At 48.0% G+C, this 22,686-nt stretch overlaps 1 protein-coding gene across 1 annotated transcript in view; it reads left to right on the top strand.

The window, feature by feature from the left end:
- Window positions 1-8,236: 8,236 nt before the first annotated feature.
- Window positions 8,237-22,686, top strand: part of Plbd1 (phospholipase B domain containing 1) — a 56,291-nt gene continuing 41,841 nt past the window's right edge. Inside the window, exons 1-2 of the mRNA NM_001013927.1 lie at window positions 8,237-8,528; window positions 18,816-19,035. Of these exons, the coding sequence (NP_001013949.1) occupies window positions 8,411-8,528; window positions 18,816-19,035 (338 nt within the window). The 5' untranslated portion in view covers window positions 8,237-8,410. The remainder of the gene's footprint in view (window positions 8,529-18,815; window positions 19,036-22,686) is intronic.

Here is a 22,686-nt window from a genome sequence, read left to right as displayed (position 1 = left end):
ATTCCATAAAATTTCTCTCTGACCTCCATATACAGCCTATGGCAAATTCATTCATTCATTCATTCATTCATTCATTCTCTCTCTCTCTCTCTCTCTCTCTCTCTCTCTCTCTCTCTCTCTCTCTCTCTTTCTCTCAGACACACATACATACAATTTAACCTAGTTAGTCTTCTACCACAAAAATTACTCCGAGTTATTATTGCTCAAAGGAGGAGAAAATAAATCCATTGGAAAATCAGAACATATTTTGTGGCTTTTGGAGGCTTTGTGTGTACAGAGACAACTGTTTTCAAAAGCCATTAAAAAGCTTACTTTTGAAGAAGGGAATTTCTTTTTGAAACATTCAAAACCTTAATTTTCAAAGTGGGACAAAACAGAGACAAAAGCACAGGGCAGACTGAGGAAGGGCACTGTTTGGTTTTGGACGCAGGGACAAGAGACTGAGGTGCGTATTTTACATATCAAAGCAGACCTGGCCTCCAGGTCCTCCTAACATCCCTCAGTCCTCAGTCCGATTCTGGCACACGAGCCTGTGCTTGTCCTTTCTCTCTCCCTGCATCCCCTCCATGGCTACTCCCATGGCTTCAGTCCTTGGGGCTAGTGAACCTGCCTTTAATATAACCTAATCTGGCTTGAATTGGCCCACTCAATGTAGTGCAACCAATTTAAGCTTCTCCCCAACTAGCGTGCAAATAAATGAGACTCAGACAATGGTTGTTTTATTTGGCTTTGACAACTATCTACTCTTCTAACTGATGGCCTGGCTGCTTCCTCAGTGCTATACCCCAGACTCTTGGCCAAGTGTTCATCAAATATTTCCTGTCATGGCAGCTTCCTCTCCGGGCTTCTTCCTCCTCCTTTTTGTCTCCCCCCCCCCAACCCCCCACTCCACGCCCACCCCCAACTAGGTCATTCCAAATCCACCCACCTCTAATCCCTCCAGTAATTGGCTGTAGCCAATTTTATTCAACCAACTGTTTTAAATCTAGGAACAAAGTTTGCACAACAAAAGCTTGTAAACAAAAGACCTTTGGGTATAGAATTTATCATTACAATACATAGCAACAAAACAAACCTCAACATTTCACCCAGGGAGAAATAACCTGTTCGGTACCTTGGAATGTGATTGCGTGTAACTTGGGATCAGCTCCCAGGCACAGAGGTAAGAACACATCTGAAGATCTGCTAAGGGAAGTACAAGGCCATGGGAGCAGCTCTGCCCGGGTGGGGCCGCCCTCGGAAGGGTGGTTTGGGGTGTGGAGATGTTTAGTAAGCAAATTCAAAACCAGACCGGTTTTGAATTACCGGGAGATGATACTCCAACTCCCACACTGTAGCCCATGAGCATGCAGGCCTTGTAGAGCAGCCACAAGTCCCATGTGGTGCTGGAACCATAGCTTGGCAATGAGCAAGGGGAACATGGGCTGGGGATGAACCCACCATGAGGTGAGAGAGTCATTAAGTCCCTACTGCCACTACCACACACCCGGAGGAGTCTGAGAAAGAGCCTAAGGCCTCACTGGGATGCCTGTTGAGTACCAAAGTCTCTATGAATGGGTCAAAGGTCTGTGCTGCTTCTGTGGTGATCGGTGACAGCTCCTCTCAGACCTGTGCTTCACAGTCCTATCAGCACAGTCGCTGCGACTGCAGGCCTGGCTCCTGTCAATGAGGAGGAACAGAAGTGACTGAGGAGTAGTCTTGTCTGTGGCAGAAAGAAAAGACTCCAAGGCCTTTGGTCCAGCGCTCTTCCCTAACATCTGACATCATAGTCAATCAACGGAGCGTGATACCTTTTGGGAATTCTAAACAGGGGAATGGCGGTGAGTAGCTAGCAGGAAGTTGACAAGCTGTTGGACGAAGGTGCTGGAGAGACGGCTCAGCGGTCAGAGCACATGCTGCTCTTCCAGGAGACCCGAGGCCACTCCCCACCATCCACATCAGGAAGTTTCCTGCGCGCTTTCCGGCCCGACGGGTACTCAAATGCAAACCCATGAATAAACATAAAATACGTGTTTTAAACCGTTAGGTATTTCTTTTGATTTTAAGCCTTTGCTGTATTTTAGTGGGACTCCAAGACCATTTATAAACGATAGCATCAAAGTGTTTGGAAACTTCTGCCTTCGGAGGATGCTAAAGCCAGAAGATGACACCAGGCTCCTGGATGCCTACATGGAGGAAAGTCAGTTATGAGTGAAGAACTCCCACACTGGATTGGTAGAATAATAAACTTGTGTTGCGGTAAAATCTGGGGTTGGTTATCACCAATGGCATGCGTTACCCTCAGTGATACAGAGTATGTGGGAATCTTTTCCCAAGGCCACAGGTGGTGGCAACAGATAACACACAAGTCCTGACAGTAATAAGCCAAACCACATCCCACTGAGTCAAGAGAAGGATTCTTTAGACACATACCTACCCAATACTCAGTCAATACAAAGCTCCCCTTTCCCTCCCGAAGTAAGAAAGAGCTCAAGGGAAGGGAGAGGGATGTGGACTGGGCAGGGGCCTGAGGACTTGGCTCTGTTTTAGGTCCCTTTCTGTGACTGTGATAAAAACACTCAGTCTCAAAGCGAGCTCGAAGAAGAGAGGTTTTATTGGGCTTACACTTCCGGGTCACACTTCATCACTGGGGGGAAGGCAGGGTCTCAGAGCAAGAATCCAGAAGCAGAAGCTGTGGTGGAAAACTGCTTGGTGGCTCACGAGGGTCCCTCCTTAGCTTCCTTCTATACCCCAGGATCACATTTCCGGGGAATCATGCCACCCACAGTGGCCGGAAGCCTCCCATATCAATTGACAATGAAGACACTCCCTCATAGACATTCTCACAGACGACCTGGTAAAGACAATTCCTCAGTTAAGACTCTTTTCTTTTTTTTTTTTTTTTTCAGGTGATTTCTGTGCTGTGTCAAATCGACAGTTAATCTAACCAGGATAGAACCATATGGGATTACGTGAACTAGGTTCCACTAGCCCAGGCCAGTCTTGAGTTCATGAACCTTTTGCTTCAACCTCTTTGAAGGCTGGCTGACATCATTCCTCCTTCCTGCTTCCCTTCGCTCTGGGTGATGGGCAGCCAGTTGGGGTTCTCTGCCCACTGTCAAGAGCCTGAGCCCCTCTGGTAATGCTCAAGTGGCCACCACATGCCCACTAGACATTTCCTTGGGGCACAGTGGTTACGAGGGAGATCAGGGTGCTGTCTTGGGCTCATATGGGGCTGGGAGGCCGGGCAAGCATGAGTCTAATTGGCTAAATTCCATCTCTGGTTCCTAGATGGCGTGAGGAGAAAACCAATTCCTGAGGGCTACCCTCTGATGTCCATACAAGTGCTGGAGCATACACATGACTTTCTCAATGAACGTAGCTTTTTTAGAAATCTAAAAACAAATGCAGCTTCTAGTACACTCTATACCCTAGACTTGGGAAAAAAAAACTTTAAAAAATAATTTAAAATGGGCTCACAATGAAGTTTGAAGAGTGATTTTATTTGTTTGGTGTTTTTTGGTTTTGGTTTTGGTTGTTTTGTTTAGAGTTTGAAAGAAAAATACCAGGACAGGGCAGGCGAGCGACGATAAATCTCCGTAGCTGCTAGGAGGAGGTAGAAGCGTTTGTTTTTAAGTCCAAGGCCAGCGTGTCCAGCAAGCAAGGCATAGGGGTTGTGTGACTTTAGACAGAATGAGAAAGCCCAGGGTGTCAGGTTAAGCATGGGTTGGTGTCCAAGAGGAAAGAAGGAAAAGAAGGAAAAGGAAAAGTTTCATTTTATTTTGTTTAATTGGAATTTGGAAGAGTGATCGTGACGCCCTCGCTTCAGGAGTGGCTCAGGAAAGGCTTGGAACTGACACCAAGGGGTTCTTAGTCCTCTACCTGGTCAGTACATCTTTAGGTAAACTAGTTTTTCTGGAGGGTCAGCCTCCAGTCCAGGCAGTGACAGGCCCAGCTACAGACAACTGGATGTAATGTTCTAATCTTTGGCACAAAGATGAGCATCCTGACTCCACCCAGGCCAGAGGAAGAACCCATTTTGTTGAAGAGGAAGAGGCAACTGTCTTTCCGAGCACCTCCACTGCCCCTCCACTGCACCTCCACTGACACCTCCACTGCCCCTCCACTGCACCTCCACTGACACCTCCACTGCCCCTCCACTGCACCTCCACTGACATCTTCACTGCACCTCCACTGCACCTCCACTGACACCTCCACTGACACCTCCACTGCCCCTTCACTGCACCTCCACTGCACCTCCACTGACACCTCCACTGCCCCTCCACTGACACCTCCACTGCCCCTCCACTGACACCTCCACTGCACCTCCACTGACACCTCCACTGCACCTCCACTGCCCCTCCACTGCACCTCCACTGACACCTCCACTGCACCTCCACTGCACCTCCACTGACACCTCCACTGCCCCTCCACTGCACCTCCACTGCCCCTCCACTGCACCTCCACTGACACCTCCACTGCACCTCCACTGCCCCTCCACTGCACCTCCACTGACACCTCCACTGCACCTCCATTGATACCTCCACTGACACCTCCACTGCACCTCCATTGATACCTCCACTGCCCCTCCACTGCACCTCCACTGACATCTTCACTGCACCTCCACTGCACCTCCACTGACACCACCACTGCACCTCCACTGCACATCTTCACTGCACCTCCACTGCACCTCCACTGACACCTCCATTGACACCTCCACTGCACCTCCACTGCACCTCCACTGACATCTTCACTGCACCTCCACTGACACCTCCACTGCACCTCCATTGACACCTCCACTGCCCCTCCACTGCACCTCCACTGACATCTCCACTGCACCTCCACTGACACCTCCACTGCACCTCCATTGACACCTCCACTGCCCCTCCACTGCACATCTTCACTGCACCTCCACTGCACCTCCACTGACATCTTCACTGCACCTCCACTGCACCTCCACTGACATCTTCACTGTACCTCCACTGACATCTCCACTGCACCTCCACTGACACTTCCACTGACACCACCACTGTACCTCCACTGACATCTCCACTGCACCTCCACTGACACTTCCACTGACACCACCACTGTACCTCCACTGACATCTCCACTGCACCTCCACTGACACCTCCACTGCCACCTCCATTGACACCTCCACTGCACCTCCACTTCTTCTAAATCCCAAGGAGGGGTGCAGCTTGGGTATTTTTCCTTTCTGCTGTTTCCATGGGAAGAGGAGAGTGGTGTGTGTGTGTGTGTGTGTGTGTGTGTGTGTGTGTGTGTGTGTGTGTGTGTGATGTATATGGTTTGGGGTATGGGTGCTGTGTGTTGTGTCATGTATATGTTACTTTTGGTGTGGTCTGTGTGTTGTCGTGTTATGTGTGTATAGAGTGTGTATTGTAGAGTGTGTGTTTGTGTGTCTGTGTGTGTATGTGTAGGGTGTGTGTGTATGTGTGTGTATGTATAGGGTGTTTGTGTGCATGTGTGTGTATATATGTATGTATAGGGTTGTGTGTTTGTGTATATGTGTGTATATGCATAGGGTGTGTGTGTATGTGTGTATGTGTAGGGTGTGTGTGTAGGGGTGTGTGTATATGTGCAAGGTGTGTATGTGTGTGTGTGTATAGGGTGTGTGTATTTTTGTGTATGTGTGTATGTGTAAGGTGTATGCGTGTGTATGTGTAGGAGGTGTGTGTATGTGTAGGGTATGTTTGTGTGTGTATGTGTGTATGTGTAGGGTGTGTGTGTGTGTGTGTGTGTGTGTGTGTGTAAGGGGTGTCCATCCATCAGACTGGGTTCCTCCTACTCCTCTGGCTCCTTTCCTTGTGTTTTGCAGCCTGTGGTGGTGGAGATTGAACCCAGGCCTTCAACACAGGCCAGGCAAGCATTCTAACACTGAGCAATGCTAGGGCTTCTTCTCAGAGAAACCTTTCAAAGGACCAGGGGTAGTTTTCAAATTCCATTTTACTGAAACTAACATTTTCCCAAGAGACTAGAATTTCTCTGAGAATCTCCCACTGTGGCAAGTAAAAGACTGAAGCCTGGTGCTGGCCATGGGGCCAGGGCAGGGCTGAGGAGTAGGGGAGGGTTTGTATCCCTGAGAGTCCAACGGTTCTGAGGACTGATAGGCAGGACCACACCATCACCAGGACCGCTTGGCATGCATACCCTTTCTGCTCTATTCAAACCTAAAACTCATGTCAGGACCCTGAGGGTGAACTTGGGGTGACCGGATCCCTTTGTTCATCTTCCTAACGTGGCCACTGGGAAGAGGACAAACCCCCTCTCTTTTTCTCTTTCATGAGTGTGGTGGGGATGTGTTCTAGTTTGCTCCCTGACTGCCATAAAATATTGACTGGAGTGGAAAAGAGTGTATTTCAGTTTTCAGCCCTTCACTGAAGGAAAGTCAGAACAGGAACCCGGAGCACAGACCATGGGGGAACCCTACTGGCTTGCTTCCAGGCACATATTCTGTTACCTTTCTTATATGGCCCAGGCCCGCCCTGCTTAGAGATGGTGCTGACCACAGGACTGGCCCTTCTACATCAGTTAGCGATCAGACGAGTGTCCCACAACACGCCTATAATCGAATTTGACAGCGGCGATTTCTCAATTGCTTTTTCTGAGATGTGTTATGTTGACAACTAAGATCAGCCATCACAGGGTGGGGGGCTGAGGCTAGCCTGCTAGGGCTGTCAGATCCCTATTCACTCCAGTTACAATTTCGAAACCAATATCCTTGGACCCTCTCGCCTAGAGTTTGCTGTCACTATTCGTTTGGATGTTTAAAACCCACAACTTACATGTGTCAAATGTACCACATCTTACATTAATGGTGCTCGGCTAGGGGCAGTATTTCACCTTGGGGAATATTGGATACCATCTAGAGGCACTTTCAAGGATCGAGTTCAAGGTCTCAGTGTGTGCATGTGCGCACGCACGTATGCACATACACACACACACACACACACACACACACACACACACACACGTATGCTCTCACACACCAAGGAAATAACTGGGCAGAATTTCATCAGTGCTGAGTTTAAGGAAGTCTAATCCAATTAATTTGCTTATACAAATCAAGCCAATCACTTCCTTGACTGGACTGATGTTCTATGGACAGAGTGTCACATAGGTAGGGCTCTATCCTGGAACACTGATATCAATAAATACCCGGCCAACAAATCAGCAGGTGGGTGAGCCCAGCTCCCATTAGGCATCCTCAGAGAGTCACTTCTGAGCACTTGCCTCCTGGCATCAGAAGGGTCAACGAGGTCACAGAGTGCAATATGTAGACGTGCCTGGAATATTCGGGGTGACACTTCGCCAACCATGTGCCACATGACCCAAAGGTTCAGTTCGCCTTCGATTTTATTTTATGTGCAGTCCCTATAATGCCCGCAGCTTCTCCCTCCACGAAATGAATATTACCAAATGGAATTGTGATTTGTATTTTTCATAATTCACATGTGTCGTTTCTAGCAAGGACAAATACATTTCTTCCTCTAGCAAAGGCACTTCTTCATTACTTCTTTAATATTTATTAAAAATATTTATTTGTTTATCTGGATTTTTTTTTCTAATTTGGTCTTTGGAGACAAGGTCTCATTCGGTAGCCCAAATTGTCCTCAGACTTTGAGCAATCCTCCTGCCTCGGCCTCTGGAACGCTGGGATTACAAACCTGGCTACAGGGGGTTTGCTTGGCTGGGTTCAGTAGCAAAAGGTGAGCTCAGTCAGCCTGAAGCCCGTTGCCTACTTCACAATGTCACCTAGGGCACCCTGGGCCAACTTCACAATGTTACCTTCAGCCAGTCCTGCCCAGACATGGGTCTCTATAGGGGGTCAGGGGTGGATCTGCTTCGAGCCCCGTGCGAATCAGCTCTGGCCAATGAAGACACAAAGCCAAGGTCTGGAAGTGCTGAGCTCCTGAGGTCACACTGGCTGGCGCAAGAAGCCCTGGTTCCTGACGGATGAGGGACCTGAGAAGACAGAAGGCCACAGGATCCGACCTGCGGGGAGGCATGCGACCCACCGCTGCCTCGGTTTCTTTTTCCGCGGCCGCTGGGGCCAAGCCTTAGCCTTGAGCCCCAACCTGCAGGAGACAGCCAGAGAAAGCAGCGCGGCCCCTGCACTTCCCAAAAGCAGCCGAGAACTTTCCCGGCCCGGCCCACAGGTGGCTGGAGGGTCATTCCAGACGGAGAGGATCCGCCTATCCTAGCCCGGGGCTCAATAGGACGAAGGTTGGTTCCCAAGGCCACGTGAAGCGCCCAAGCAGGCAAGACTAATGTCAGAAGAAAGTTAAGATCGTCCCGGCCTCTGCAACGCAGCGCCCCGCTGCCACCCTTCAAGTGCGGCTCTTGCAACAGCTGTCACCACCGGCGCCAGCGGGACCTAATCCAACCAGGCAGAGGTCACAGCGGAGGAGCGATGTGCCACCGCAGTCATGGCAGGAGCCTCAGGCCGCCATCGCCGCTGCTGTTGCTGCTGCCATTGCTGCTGCAGTCTCCCTGGGCTGCCGGCGCCGCTGAGAAGCACAACTCAGCAGGTGAGCAAAACGCGCGACCGCGGACTAGGGGCGCCGCCCTGCACCCCCAGCCCACGGTTGGCCAGAGTCCCAGTATGTTTGCATCTAGGGGAGTCTTGGGTCGTATTTCTTGGTGGGGAACCTGGAAGGTTACGCTCCAGCCCTGAGGTAGATCAGCGGTGGCATTTAAAGTAGGCACAAGGGCTCCACCAACTTAAAAAGTTTTGGCCTGAATTCTCCTGTCCTACATCTTGACCCAGACAACCTCGACTGGTCCAAAAGGCTCCAGTCCAGAGATTTATCCAAATCAGACTGAAGCGTGATTTCGAGTTGACTGACCTTTGTTCTGCTTCTAAAAGTAGACAAGTGACTTTGGCTCAAGAGAATTGACAGCACACTGGCTATGTCATCTAGATACGGGCCAAGGCCAGAGCCTAAGGCTGCTGAGTTATTTCCTCCCAATGGCCTCAGAATCCTAAAGTGGATTAAAGTCTCCATTCTACAGTGCAGAGACTGGGACTGGGGGGAAGTCAAGAATTTGCATAAGCGATAAGGTAGCTGGGTTGCCCGAGGGCACTGGTGTAATCCTTCCTGTCAGTAAAACAGGCCCCAGCAGGTCTCCTTCCAATCTTACTCTTCCATTTGCTTCCATTTTCAAGAAGACCAAAATGCGTTGTGGGATACATAGACTTGGAAGATCCCAAAAGTCAAATCCGGAGAGGATTACTTTGATTTACGTAGTGTTCTCTGTGCTGACCTATGCAGGAATGCAAGAAAATTGCTGATTTTCTTGTTACCTTCCCTCAACAAGGACCTGCACCCTTCCCATGTTGAGGTGTTTGCTTTCAAACTCTGCTTCCCTCAGTCTTGCCTGGAATCTTTCCAGTGAGCACAGGCTTGTGGGATCAGAAGGCGCTGGTCCAGAAGTGCCTGGCGTCTCCCCTGATTTAGCTGTATGTTCATCCCCCGTGGCTCTGGGGATGGCTAAGGATTCCTGCTGTGGCTATTTGAAACACATGTGATGTCCCTTCTCCCTCATTTCAGTATGTTGTTGTAGTGGAGCTTCCTCAACCTTCCAGTAGACTACCTAAAACTTAAATCATAAAACAGCAGAGACATTGCTATCTCCCTGTGCTCCCAAAGGTACCTAGCGCTCAGTACTGTGAGCTTAGTAGGTTCTGTCCTAGCTGTCCTGGGGAAGAGGAAATAACACATTCACCCTAGACAGGACACCCTGAAGCCATCTTAACTGGCCCACCTCTTTAATTTTTGAATTCAGGTTTTATTTGTGTTCTTTTTTTTTTTTAAAGATTTATTTATTTATCGTATGAGTACACAGTAGCTGTCTTCAGACACACCAGAAGAGGACATCAGATCTCATTACAGATGGCGGTGAGCCACCATGTGGTTGCTGGGAATTGAACTCAGGACCTCTGGAAGAGCAGTTAGTGCCCTTAACTGCTGAGCTGTCAGGTTTTATTTATTTCAGATATTGGCAAATTGTTTGGCGGCTGTTTCTTCATACTGTTCAAACTATTACAGACAGCGCACAGATGACAGTGTGACCTCTCTTTGTACTCTGGGAAGCACACATGGATTTTTTTTAGAACTTCCTTGTATGGTTTGTGTGTGTGTGTGTGTGTGTGTGTGTGTGTGTGTGTGTGTGTGTGTGTTCTATACTGGGGATTGAACCCAGAGCTTCACGAATATTAAAACACAGCCTCTGCCATCAAGCCACCTCCTCTCTCAACCCCCGCTGCCATCTGAGAATTATCTTTTTAAGCAGAATGCATGGCGAAATGGGGTGGTCACTAGAGAGAGATGGGCCGACCTCTGCGAGACTCGAGATGTAGCACATTCCTTGGTAAAACTGGTTCTCCTTCTTGGCAGGGCTAGACTCCAGAAGCCAGTATGTGCATCATACCAGCTGTGATCAGATCTAAGGGAGACAATTCACCCTGATACACGCCCAAGTCTGTTCCCAGATTCATCATTAATTATTCATTAGAAATATAACTGTCAGGCTGACTGGGGACCTGACTCATCTGCCCTGACTGGGCACTGGGGACTGGAATCAGCTGGTGGGAAGCACTTGCTATCCTGGCCGTCGTATAGTCTCCTTAAGGTGTCATGACTGACTACAGGTTTGGGTCCAAATGGCTGCTCTAACCCTGACAGCAGTTATATATCTCAGTTGACCAAAGTGGGCCTACTGGTTGCTCCGTGGCTTATTCTTAATGTGGAAATTCTTTAGTACTTTTTTTAAAAGATGGTGTCTCATTATGTAGCTCTGGCTAGCCTAGAACACACTGTGTAGATCAGGCTAACCCGGAACCTCAGATCTACATTTCTCTCCCTCCTGAATACTAGACATAAGTGAGAGCCACCACGCCAGCATGGTCTTCTCGTCCCCAAACAATGTTCCAATTGCTCCTGTGTTCTGATTTTTAGCTTTAAAGGGTGGCTAGTGAGTTTGTGCTGGCGTTAGTGTGTTACTTCTCCTTACTAGGGCAGAGGAGGAACTTACTAATGTTGTGGACCTAGTGAAATCATGAGGAAATGTTTATGCAAAACTTGCAACTCTGTGTCCTCCGAAAAGCCCTGGATGTCCCATGACATGTGTCAATCCTTCTGGGGGTGGGGAAGAAGTTGTGGAAGTCTTTTGATTGAGGTTTAATAACAGTGAACAAATCCCTTAGAGAAGCTGCCAGTGCTGTGAAAGGCCTCCCTCCTCAAGTCTGGCGGGTGCTTTGACAACGGGTCCAGCGTGAGCGGCTGGCAAGTTATCAAAGCATTATTCTCTTTAAGCACCTTTATAAACTCAAGTGACCAACATCCTAATCCATATGTTGAAATTATGAGTCAATATACAGGGGCCAGCGAAATAGCTCAACCACAAAGCTTCATGGGGCCCAAGGCTGACCTGAGTTCGATCCCTGGAACTCACATGAGGGTGGTGAGAGATACCTGACTGCACACTCCACAAAGTTGTCCTCTGACCCCCACCACCACATGCTGCGGCCTGTGCGCTCCCATATGCCACATACTATGAACTCCAGGTGTGTGACCTTCTGGTCCGGGTGATGGTTTGGGATTTAGGTGGCCATGTAATCAGGAAAGAATTGTGCTAGGCCCAAAGGGGTGGATGTGGCGACAGACAAGACTCCCCTCCCATTCTCTAGGAGTCTGTGATGGAGATCATCTCACCAAACGCACAGATATGTCTCACTGAGTGCCCTGAATGGGAGGTGACTCAGAGTAACAAATCCGTCAGTCGTGGCGACACACCTGTAATCCAGCACTTGGGAGGCAGAGGAAAGATAATCTCTATAAATTGAGGGCCAGCCTGAGCTACACAACAAATTCCAGGCCAGCCAGAGCTACACAGTGAGACACTCAGCCAAAAGGGAGTGCGGGCGGGACCTGGGGGAGAACCACAGCTGAATGGAGCCCAGTTAGTGTTCAGGGGGCTAAAAGAAGGAAGAATGAGCAAATCTCTAGGTATTTCCTGCATTCTGTGCTTCGTTGATTCTCAACCGTTCTTCAGGTTTATCCCAGCTTCACGCAGTCGCACTCCACTGTGCGGCACTCCACTGTGCCTCGCTCCAGCTGCACCCACGTGTCTTGCTTCGCTACGGGAATCTGTGCGGTTTAGCACTGGAGGCCATTTAAAGGGTTTTAACCTGAGGCAGGGCATCTTATGAGCGTGTAGGACAGGAACTGCCAGAGAAATGAGGGAAATGTGCCCTTTTCCATTCATGTTTGGGTTTGGGTTTGTTTGGGAGAGGAGATCTCACTACGGAGGCCAGGCTAACTTTAGAATCATGGTGATCCCCCTGTCTCGGCTTCCCACGCGCTGGGGTTATAGGTGTGAACCATCAGGTCTTCTCCCGTCCTTGGGATGGAGCCTGGAGGAGTTTATTCCACACACTTCCTCACCAGGCCCATTGAGATCGGTCAGCACTCCACAGCCAGGGGACCCTGACTGGCTGCCACTATTCCACTCTCGAAGCCCTGCTGTATTCCCAGGGAGAATTTGCCGGAACCATCTTTCTGTTGGGCAGAGACGTGCGTTTTGACCTCTGCACACAGAGGAACTGAACACCTACCATTAGTTTCTTTCAAGGACACTACATAACTCACAAATCAGTTATGCCTTTGGTGACTCTGGTAAGAACTCAAAGCAAATTTAGAAGCCAGAGAGCAGTTTCCTGAGGGCCCTTGTAGGAGAAGGTGTCACACACACACACACACACACACACACACACACACACGTACATGTAAAAGAGGCAGCACATCTGAGGTACATCAGCGAACCTGCCCTCATCTCAATCTAAACAGTAAATCTCAATATTACTGTCTCTCTCACGTATCCCACATGCTCAAACTCTTTTCTTTCTCCCTCTATAGGACCCATCCATTAGCCCATGCTGTCATCTAAGGTTGAGAGTCATTCCCTCTTCCGTAAAATGAGAAGCTAAGACAGTTAGGTTCTGAAGATGAGAGCCAGTCACACATGGTAGCTCGCACCTGTAATACCAGCCTCAGGAACCTGAGGCAGAAGAACTGAAATGAGATAGAAGCCAGCCTGGGCTACATAGTAAGTTCGAGTCAACCTGAGCTACAGAGTACTATTCAATCACAGAAATAAATAAATGAATAAATAAATGGAAGGAATGAGTATTTTTTTTACTAACCTCAAGAGGTTTTGTTTTTGTTTTAATTAAAAATAAGTTCACATAGAATAGTAAAGTGCACAAGAAATGTAATGAGGACATCTGAGGTTTTGTTGTTTTGTTTTTAAACAGTATTTTCTTTTTTCTTTTTTTTTTTTTCCCCCGGAGCTGGGGACCGAACCCAGGGCCATGCACTTGCTAGGCAAGCGCTCTACCACTAAGCTAAATCCCCAACCCCTGTTGTTTTGTTTTTACATGAAAATTATGAAAGCCATCAGAAGCCCTCCATCTTTATTAAGAATTTCTTTCTAAGGTAACTGTTTTGTACAGCCTGACGAATGATCTACAACTGGAAAAGCCCCATTAAAGCACCAGCCAGAGTTCCCAGGAAGGAGTCGGGGCAGAGAGTTCCCCTAGGTTGAGACCAAAGAACAAATAACTGACAGACAGCATCCTCAGACTTAGCATTTCAGGATTTCCGGTAGAAATTGACAGGGAAGTTGAGGCATCAGCTGGAGTTCCAAACTGGGCTTTCTCTCCACGGATGAACTTCTGACTCCCTTTCTCACTGCAGGCACTTTTATATCGTGGGGTAAATAACAGTGACCTCGGATGGAAATGGTTTAATTTCTATCTGTTCTCAAGGACGCTGTTTTCACTCCTGGGCCATGTTGCTACTCTCTGCCCTTGCCCCGCCCCGCCCCGCCCCGCCTCGTCCCGCCCTGCTCCTCCCCGCCCCTGTGGGTAGGGAGCTCATCCCCCACCCCAACCTTGGAGGACTTCTTGAGTCAAACGTGCTTTGTCTGAAATGAGGTCAGGGCGACTCCGACTCTAGGTCCAGCTTCACAGTGAGTTCAATGAACACACAACAATTTAACAATATGACGTACAGTAGGGTAGCATTTCCATTCACTCAGATGCGGATGCTGATTTGGAAGGAGTTGCTGTGAAACACGTTTGAACATGATCCTTCATTCCCACAATTCTAAGAACGTCGACATGCTCGGCATTTGCCTCTCTCTTATGTTTGCAAACACAGTCACGGGAGCGATGTTAGACTAACTTCTGTGAATGAACTGACGTTTGGATAAATTTGCTTTTCATTGGAAGAATAAGCACAAGGCTGAGAATTGTGCAGCTTAGAAAGCGGAGGCCAGAGAGTGAGGCGTTCAAGGCCTTCATGGGCTGTTTATGGAGCCGTAAGCCAGTCTGTGCTACATCAGACACCGTCTCAAAATAAACAAATAAGGCTGGAGAACTGGATCAGGAGGGAGAGCGCTGGTTATTACAAAGAACATGGGTTCAATTCCCAGCACCTACACAGAGTCTTATAACCATCCTTAACTTCTGTTCCAGACATCCAACAACCTCTTCAGACCTCCAAAGGTATCAAGCACACACAGGCACCAGGGATGCACGTGGTACATGACCACATGTGTGAGCAAAACACTCATAAAATAAATTAAAAAATAAGTTAGAGCACCCAAATGAGATTGCCCAAAGAAACATCATTGGAGGTGGGGGTGGGGGGCGGGGTGACAGCGAGCTTCACAGGGGTGGGTGGACACCCGCTCTGCTTAAATTAAACTGCTAAAAACAAGGCCAGGGTTAGAAGGACATAGCCTTTTCCCCGCGCGAGTCCACTTTCTCCAACATCTGTCCCTACATAGAAATGCTCTTCCATGGTAGAAATGTATGTTAGATTAACATTCTAAGGAACGTGGGGAAATAGCACAGACGCAGAAGAACAAGACGAAATCGATAAAAACTGTGGATTAAGCAGAGTCTATTAGGGGCTAGTTCTGAGAGCATGCTCCAGGGTAGCAGGCTGTTATGGGTGAATTCTCCTAAGGACTGGGCTGAGGTCTCCTCGCAAGGAGGTGCAGAAGCTAACGTGTATGGTCAGGGAAGGAGGTTGTTCCAGCGGGGATAAGAACTGAGTGAGCCCTTGGGTACTTCCCTTGGTTGGTCTGTAACATTTGGAGAAAGATGCGTAAAGCGTGCTCGTGCTTTGAAGCGCGTGCTCGTGCTTTGAAGGTGGAACTGAAAGCGGGAGGAGCCCTGGACTTCTCTTTCTTTCATGGTTTCTGTTTAGTGACTTCTCCCAGCCTTGGTTTTTAGTTAGGAAAGCCATTTTGCTTCCTCATTTCCAGGGCTGGTATGAGTGTGTGTGAGAAAGTATATGTATATGTGAGTGTGTGTGAATGTGTGTGAGAGACAGAGTGTGTATTTGTGAGTGTGTGTGTGTGAGAGAGAATGTTTGTATATGTGAGAGTGTAGGTGAGAGAGTGTGTATATGTGTGAGTGTGTATGAGTGTGTGTGTATGTGTGAGAGTGTGTGTATGTGTGAGAGTGTATGTGTGAGTGTGTATAAGAGTGTGTGTGAGAATGTGTGAGAGTGTGTGTGTGTGAATGTGTGTATGTGTGAGAGTGTGTGTATGTGTGTGTATGTGTGAGAGTGTATGTATATGTGTGAGTGTGTATATGTGTGTGAGTGTGTGTGAGTGTATGTGTGAGTGTGTGAGTGTGTATATGTGTGAGTGTGTATATGTGTGGGGGGGAGTGTATGTGTATGTGTGAGTGTGTATGTGTGTGTATGAGTGTGTGTGTATGTGTATGTGTATGTGTGTGAGTTGTGTGTGTGTGTATGATGGGGGAGGCCAGTAAAAAGATCTGCTATGTCTTCTGGAGACAGAAAGAGACTTGAAAGCATATTTTTATATTTGAAAGGGAAATTTCTAAAGAAGACGTCTACAGTTGCTAAACTGTGACTGGTCAGTTTCCTTAACAGTTTCTTATTTGTTGCCAAAATTTCTGTGGGGGGGGGGTGGGTGAGTGGGGGTCATGGCGGTGATGATGGTGGTGGTGGTGGTGTTTTGAGACCAGGTCTTGTTCTATTATCCTGGCCAGCCTGGGACTAGAAGGCTAGCCTCAAACCTGTAGTGATCTTCCTGCCTCAGCCTCCTGAGTGCTGGGATTACAGCCGTGTACAATCAGTCCAGGCCTACCAGGAAGGTATTGGCAAAACTTGACTTGCATTTGACCTTTGTAAAGGCTTTCTGCTTGGGTTTTGCCCTGACCTGCAGGGGGTTCAGTGGAGACCTGGGGAGGAGGCGAAAGAATGGGGGACAGGAGGCGCAAAGAAAGAGAGCAAGTCGTCATCTGATCAAGCTCTCAAACTTTATTTCAGGGCAGTAGCTTATAAAGACAAGCAAGCGGGAAGGCCACGCGGGGCCCAAGACCAATTCATCACCGTCCTAAACCGTAAATTGCGGGTGTACTGATCAGAACAGACAACTGACTAGGTTTCCTGGAGACAAAAGGCTGTAAAAGAGAGCCTGAGAAAATTCCTGAAACAGAAGTGCTTGGCTCCCTGCAGGGACTCATGATACTGTTTGTAATTCTAGCATTTGGGAGTCTGAGGCAGGAGGGTGGTGAGTTCTAGTCCAGCCTGGGCTACAGTAGTGAAACTATGCCTAAACAGATCAACAGCAACAAAAACCCTTTTTTCCAGGTCATAACTCAGGCCAGTCTCAGCCTGAGATCCTGGCCATCTTCTGGGTGAGTGTACAGGTTAAAATTAAGACTATATCCTCACTGTCTGGTTGATAGGCAACATTTTCGTCAAAATAAGAAAACGTTGATTCAGTTCTGAACTTTGCTATTTGCCTTTTATAAATATAAACTCTAGAGCAATATCTAGTCTGAACTCCCTGCCTTCTGACTACTAGCGATGTTATTGAGTCTAAAATGAATGTATTTTCCCTTTCTGATTTTTCTCTTATCCCCTTTGTCCCTTGATTACACAGTCCAGGATCTTCAGCTGCAAACCTGAGAGTCATCTGACCTACTTCCACCTCTTTGATACTCACCTACATTTAATAGGGTTATTTCTACTGTATTATAGCTATGTATGTATGTATGTATGTATGTATGTATGTATGTATGTATGTATATAATGGCATTGGAGTGTGGGAGTGTACTGTAGAGGTCAGAGGACAATTTGCATGAGTTTCTCTTTATACCACCAGGGTCTTGGGTATCAAACTTAGGCTGTCAGGTTTAGCAGCAAGTACTTTACCCACTGAGCCATGCAGCCTGCTCTGTACATTTTTTTTTTCTTCAACCACAGCAGGTATTGGGCGGTTTTTCAGAAAGAATGATGCTTTACACACTGCATGCTTTCTCCACTCCATCTTCCTTTCTTCTCTTGGTGTTCGTGCCTTTCACAGTTTCTGTGCTTCTTTACCCACTGTTGGAAGATTGGGGCATGCTAGGCAAGTCACCCATTGTGAGCTCACCCCTCCTTCCCTTCAGAGCCTTGCTTTCCCTCTAGTGTCTTAGGAAAGGATCTTGTGTCATCCAGGCTGGGCTCAAACCTGCTAGGTAGCCCAAGTTGGCCTGGGCCTCTGGGCCTCCCGACCTCTGCCCCCGGGCACTGGCATTACAAACTTAGTGTCTCTTCCTGTGGGAGTGCAGGATACCTTGACAAAAGCCACTTAGGGGAGAAAGCGTTTATTCTGGATCACAGTTTAAGGGTACAGTCCATCCTGGCAGGAAAATCAAGTTATGAGGAGCCCGGAGCAGCTGGTCACAACGTCACATCCACAGTCCGGAAGCAGAGTTACAAATACACATGGCTACTCAGCTCCCTCCCTACATTCCGGGATCCCAGGCAGGGGACAGTGCCACCACAGTGGGTGGATCTTCCCATCCCAGTTAATGAAATCATGAAACCCCACCCCGACAGCTAGGCTCAGAGGCCTCTCTGGTTGACAGTTGACACTGACATTACACAAACGTTCAACACCGTGCCAGATGGGAAAGAAACAATCTCTGACCCCAGGGATGTACCATGGGTTTAGGTATTAGTAACTGTTTTGGGTGCATGGGTCCTGTGGGGACAGTGGCTCCCTAGGAGGCAGGATTATTTCCTAAGTCTTCATTAGCCATCTCTAGCCTGTTAACAAAAGATGCTAGGGACAGATGAGCAGGGCTGGCCAGTTCCTGGCGGGATGAAGAGCTGAATGGGTCATTTCTGGACACCTGGACAGGAACCTGTGAGACCAAGAGAAGGAATTGAAAATTTTATTTTTAAATAGTGGTGTGTGTGTGTGTGTCTGTATGTGTGTGTGTGTGTGTGTTTATTTTGGGACAGGTGTGTGCAGCAATATTTGTGTGTATTTTGGGGCAGGTGTGTACACTAGTATGTGTATACCTACGTGTGTTATGTGTGCATGGGTGTGTGTGTGTGTGTGTGCGTGCGCGTGTGCATGCGCGTGCGTCCACGCACACGCGTGTAGCTAGACGCCAACCGCAGGAATTGTTCCTTGGGATGTTGTCTACCTTTTAATATTTTTCAAGACAGGTCTCTTACCCCAGTGAGCTGTGGAGAGGCACGTGTGCCCACCCTCGCAGCACTGGGATGACAGATGCATGTTATCACACCTGGCAGGTGCCAGGGACCAATCTCGGGTCCTTAGACTTGCTCAGCAAAAACTTCACTGACTGAGCCATCTGCAGAGCCTGTAGGCTAGAGAGCTTCAAAAGCAAATGTCTGACTGTTGATTGCACAGGGGGAAGGCGCAGGCCACAGGTGAGTGGCATTCCTCACGGCTCCCTTTTCCCACAGGAGTCCACTATGCAACTGCATACTGGTTACCTGATACGAAGGCGGTGGAAATCAAGATGGTTCTGGACAAGAAAGGGGATGCCTACGGCTTCTACAACGACTCCATTCAAACCACAGGCTGGGGCGTCCTGGAGATCAAAGCTGGGTACGGCTCTCAGATCCTGTCCAATGAGATCATCATGTTCCTGGCTGGCTACCTCGAGGGCTACCTCACAGCTCTGTAAGTGCCCCATCCCTTTGCTTTGTCCAGCAGTGGCTCCTGGTGTGGTGTGTTAGTGGTGGAGGGTAGCTGGGGTACACGTGATAGGTTATCGGCACCCTACTTGTACCCATATCATCCATTAGTTCATTCTCATGACATTTCCGCGTTGCATCTTCCATTTTTTAAAAAGATGAGATTTGTGTGTCTGTATGAGTGTGTGTATGTGTGTACTGGTGTGCCTGTGTGTACGTAGGCTGGTACTTCAAGCCTTCATTGCTCTCCACTTGAATGTTTTTGAGACTCGGCTTCTCACAGAACCGGAAGTGATTCAGCGAGATTGGACAGCCAATGGGCTCCAAAGCCCCTCCTGTCTCCACCCCCGCAGCACTGGGTTAAACGTGGTGTAACCTCAGCTTTTTGTGTGGGTTCTGGGAATCCAAACTCAGGTTTTTGCAGCGGCCATCTCCTCAGCCACCCTCCTTTGTTCATTTTGAAAGCTATAAAACCATTTGAGAGATGGGCATCATGCAATCCTACTAGTCATTTGCCATTGGGTAGAAAGCAGGTAAGATGCGGAATGACTTCCTGAGAGAGACAAAGCAGGGAAGATTTATTGAGAGTGAAATGTAAGATGACTAAATGGTTAGAGGCAAGTGCCACCCAGCCTGACAGCCTGAGTTCAATCCCAGGGACCCACTTGTTGAAAGGATTATGAGTTGTCCTCTGACTTCCAGACTTACACCATGGCACACTCACCTCCATATACACACCCTAAATGAATGGATGAGTAAATAAAAACAGAATAGAGACTGCTTAAATTAATAAAATGCAAGAGCATTTATCTTCTAATATTTTGAAACATTTCCAAGTAGACAAGGAAATTTAAACTGAAAATTTATGAGTTTACAGCATACTGTAACCATTCCTCCCAAGTCTATTGCTGCTCCATCTCCTGTCCTTGCCTTGCCTTATAAAATAACAAGGACAGAGTTGATAACAATGTAATGACTGTACTTAAGCTACTTAAGCTTTTCTGGGGTATTTGTAGCAAGCTCTCACATAGCCCAGGCTGGTCTTGAACTCACTATGAAGATGAAGATGACCTTACACTTCTGATCTTCCTGCCTCTACCTCCCAAGTGCTGAGATACAAGCATGGGCCACCATGCCCAGTTTCATGTGGTGTTGGCATCCAAACCAGAGCCTCCAGCACTCTCTGAACTTCACCTACCACTGAGACGTGCTCCCACTGCAGTGTTTCCCTGTGAAACGCAGTCACCCTAGCCATGACTGGTCTGGGACTCATACAACAACCCAGGCTGGCCTCAAAGATGCAGTGATCCTCCTGCCTCAGCCTCCTGAGTGCTACAGGATTGTTTTATAGAGGAAAGGCTCTAAGGGAGTGAAGTTATACCTCCCTGAGTCACGTTGTGTTGATAGGAAATTGTCTTTTCGACTTGGCTGGCTTCTTTTGTTCTCTGTGACATCCTAGTTAAGTGCAGTTTAACCTGACTTTATCGGGGGCCACTAAACCCTGGTTGTGGTAAGTTAAACACGGATCTTACTCCGTGCCGCTGAGATGGAATCAGTTATAGACTGTGTCTCTTATTGCTTAGACTACAAATCCTGTCTTGTGTGTATTCGTGGGTGTATACCTGCCCGTGGGGAGCAGAGGTCAATGGAGGGTGTCTTCTATTTCTCCCCCACCCCCTTATTTTGAGGCAGGGTCTCTTACTGAACCTACAGCTCATCCATGCAGTTAAATTGGCTGCCAGTGGCTCCCCAGATCTCTCTGTCTGCATATACCAGCTCTAGAATTACGGACATGCACTCCCATACCTAGTCGGGAATCCAAATTCAGGTCCTCTTGTTATTTTTCTTTTACCCAGTTTTTGCAATTTTATTATGTAAATAACCTTATCATACAGAAGTGTATAAAAGCCATGCTCTGGAAAAGATTTATTTAATTTTACAAGTGTTTTGCCTGTCTGCATGTAAGTGTGCCTTCTGTTTGCCATACTTGAGGAGCCCAAAAGAAGGCATCAGGAGCCCCCAGAACTGGAAATACCTCGTGGGTGCTGGGAACTAAACCCAGATCCTCTATGCACTTAACCACAGAGCCATCTCCCCAACCCTTGGACATATTTTAAACTGCGTTTAAAGCAGGATTGGATGTGTGAATCTTAAGTCCTCAACTCCTCTTGGCCTCTGTTTGTACTTCCTTCTCCACTTAACTCTAGCTGTGTTATTTAACTGAGTTGCAAATTTGGAGAAATAATTCAAACAGTAATTGTTTGACTATAAACAGATAAGATTAAGTTGTCAGTGGCATAGATACAGGGGCAAGAGGGAAAGCGAGTTCTGAGAGAGCAGCTCTGGTGATACAGAAAACATGTTGTAACATCTTCCAGCAGACACTTAGGGGTGCATTAGGGTTGTGATTAAATTGGGTTAGGGTTATGGTATGAGATTTCAGTGTGTGTGTGTGTGTGTGTGTGTGTGTGTGTGTGTGTGTGTGTGTGTATGTATGTACTTGTGTATATGTATGTGATCGGTAGAGAGCACTCTGTGAGAGTTAGGCCTCTCCTTCTGCCTTGTGGGTTCTGGGGATCAAACTCAGCTGAGCCCTCTCGACAGGCCCTATACCTCCTTTCTAGATGTAAAGTGTTTTTCTTTGAGTAACCTTATCCACCAACACATACCCCCACACACCCCTCAGCCTCCGCAAATTCATTAAAAGCATGTCTGTAATAACATCACATTACTTTTTTTCCCCTTTGGTTTTTAAGACAGCATCTTATCTGGCTGTCCTTGAACTCACTGTTTAGACCCGTCTGGCCTTGAACTCACAGAAATCAGCCAGCCTCTTCCTCCCTAGAGAGGGATTAAAGGTGTGTCCCACTGTGCCACTGCTGAAGTTTATTTCTTAAAAAGCAGTTACAATTCAGTAACTATGATTTGTTTTTGTTTTGTTTTTAATTGGTTGGTTTGGCTTTGTTTTTGAAGTAAAAGCTCGTGTTTTGACTTGTTTTCGTTATTCTTTAATGTTCCTTTTCTTTTTCCTTTCTTCTTCATTTTGTTTGTCTGAAAAAGGGCCCCACTATGCAGCCTTGGCGGTTTTGGAACTTGCTATGCAGTCCTGGCTGGCCTCAAACTCACAGAGATCCCCTTGCCTCTGCTGCCTCCTTAAGTGGGGTGATCTGGGCGTCATCGCCAGCCACCCGTGAGAGTTCTGTGAACATAGTCCCAGGGAACAGACATTCCGGAAACGTCCGCTCGGGCTCTGTTGTCTTAACTGTTTCATGAAAGGCAAACACAGGCAGGGATTTCAGCACGAGGGCGTGTTTGGATCAAAGCTTCAAAGAGCGGCCGCTTTCTTGGTGACCAAGCAAGCTTCAGAGCACAGCGGCCCGGGAGCTGTGGGAAGGCGTGGCCTTATCCACTTGCTTCCTCTTCTCGTGTGGCCCCAGAGAATTCCACTGTATGAGAGCTGTTCAGTGAACGACCTGCTCAGTGGAGTAGATAGGCCGGGCTTGCAGGGGCAGGAGCTCCAGCTGAACGGTACCGCAGCAAGCTGGGCTCCTAGGATCCCGACGTCTAGGTTGAAGGTGCCGCAGTGCAAAGTCTCAACCGAGTGGATTCCTTGGCGCTGCCGCCTTCCTCTCTACTA

The sequence above is a fragment of the Rattus norvegicus genome, chromosome 4 (genome assembly GCF_036323735.1).
Source record: "Rattus norvegicus strain BN/NHsdMcwi chromosome 4, GRCr8, whole genome shotgun sequence".
Classification (NCBI taxonomy): domain Eukaryota; kingdom Metazoa; phylum Chordata; class Mammalia; order Rodentia; family Muridae; genus Rattus; species Rattus norvegicus.
The sequence above is the reverse complement of the archived record's forward strand: the minus strand, read 5'-3'. Positions and strand labels throughout refer to the sequence as shown.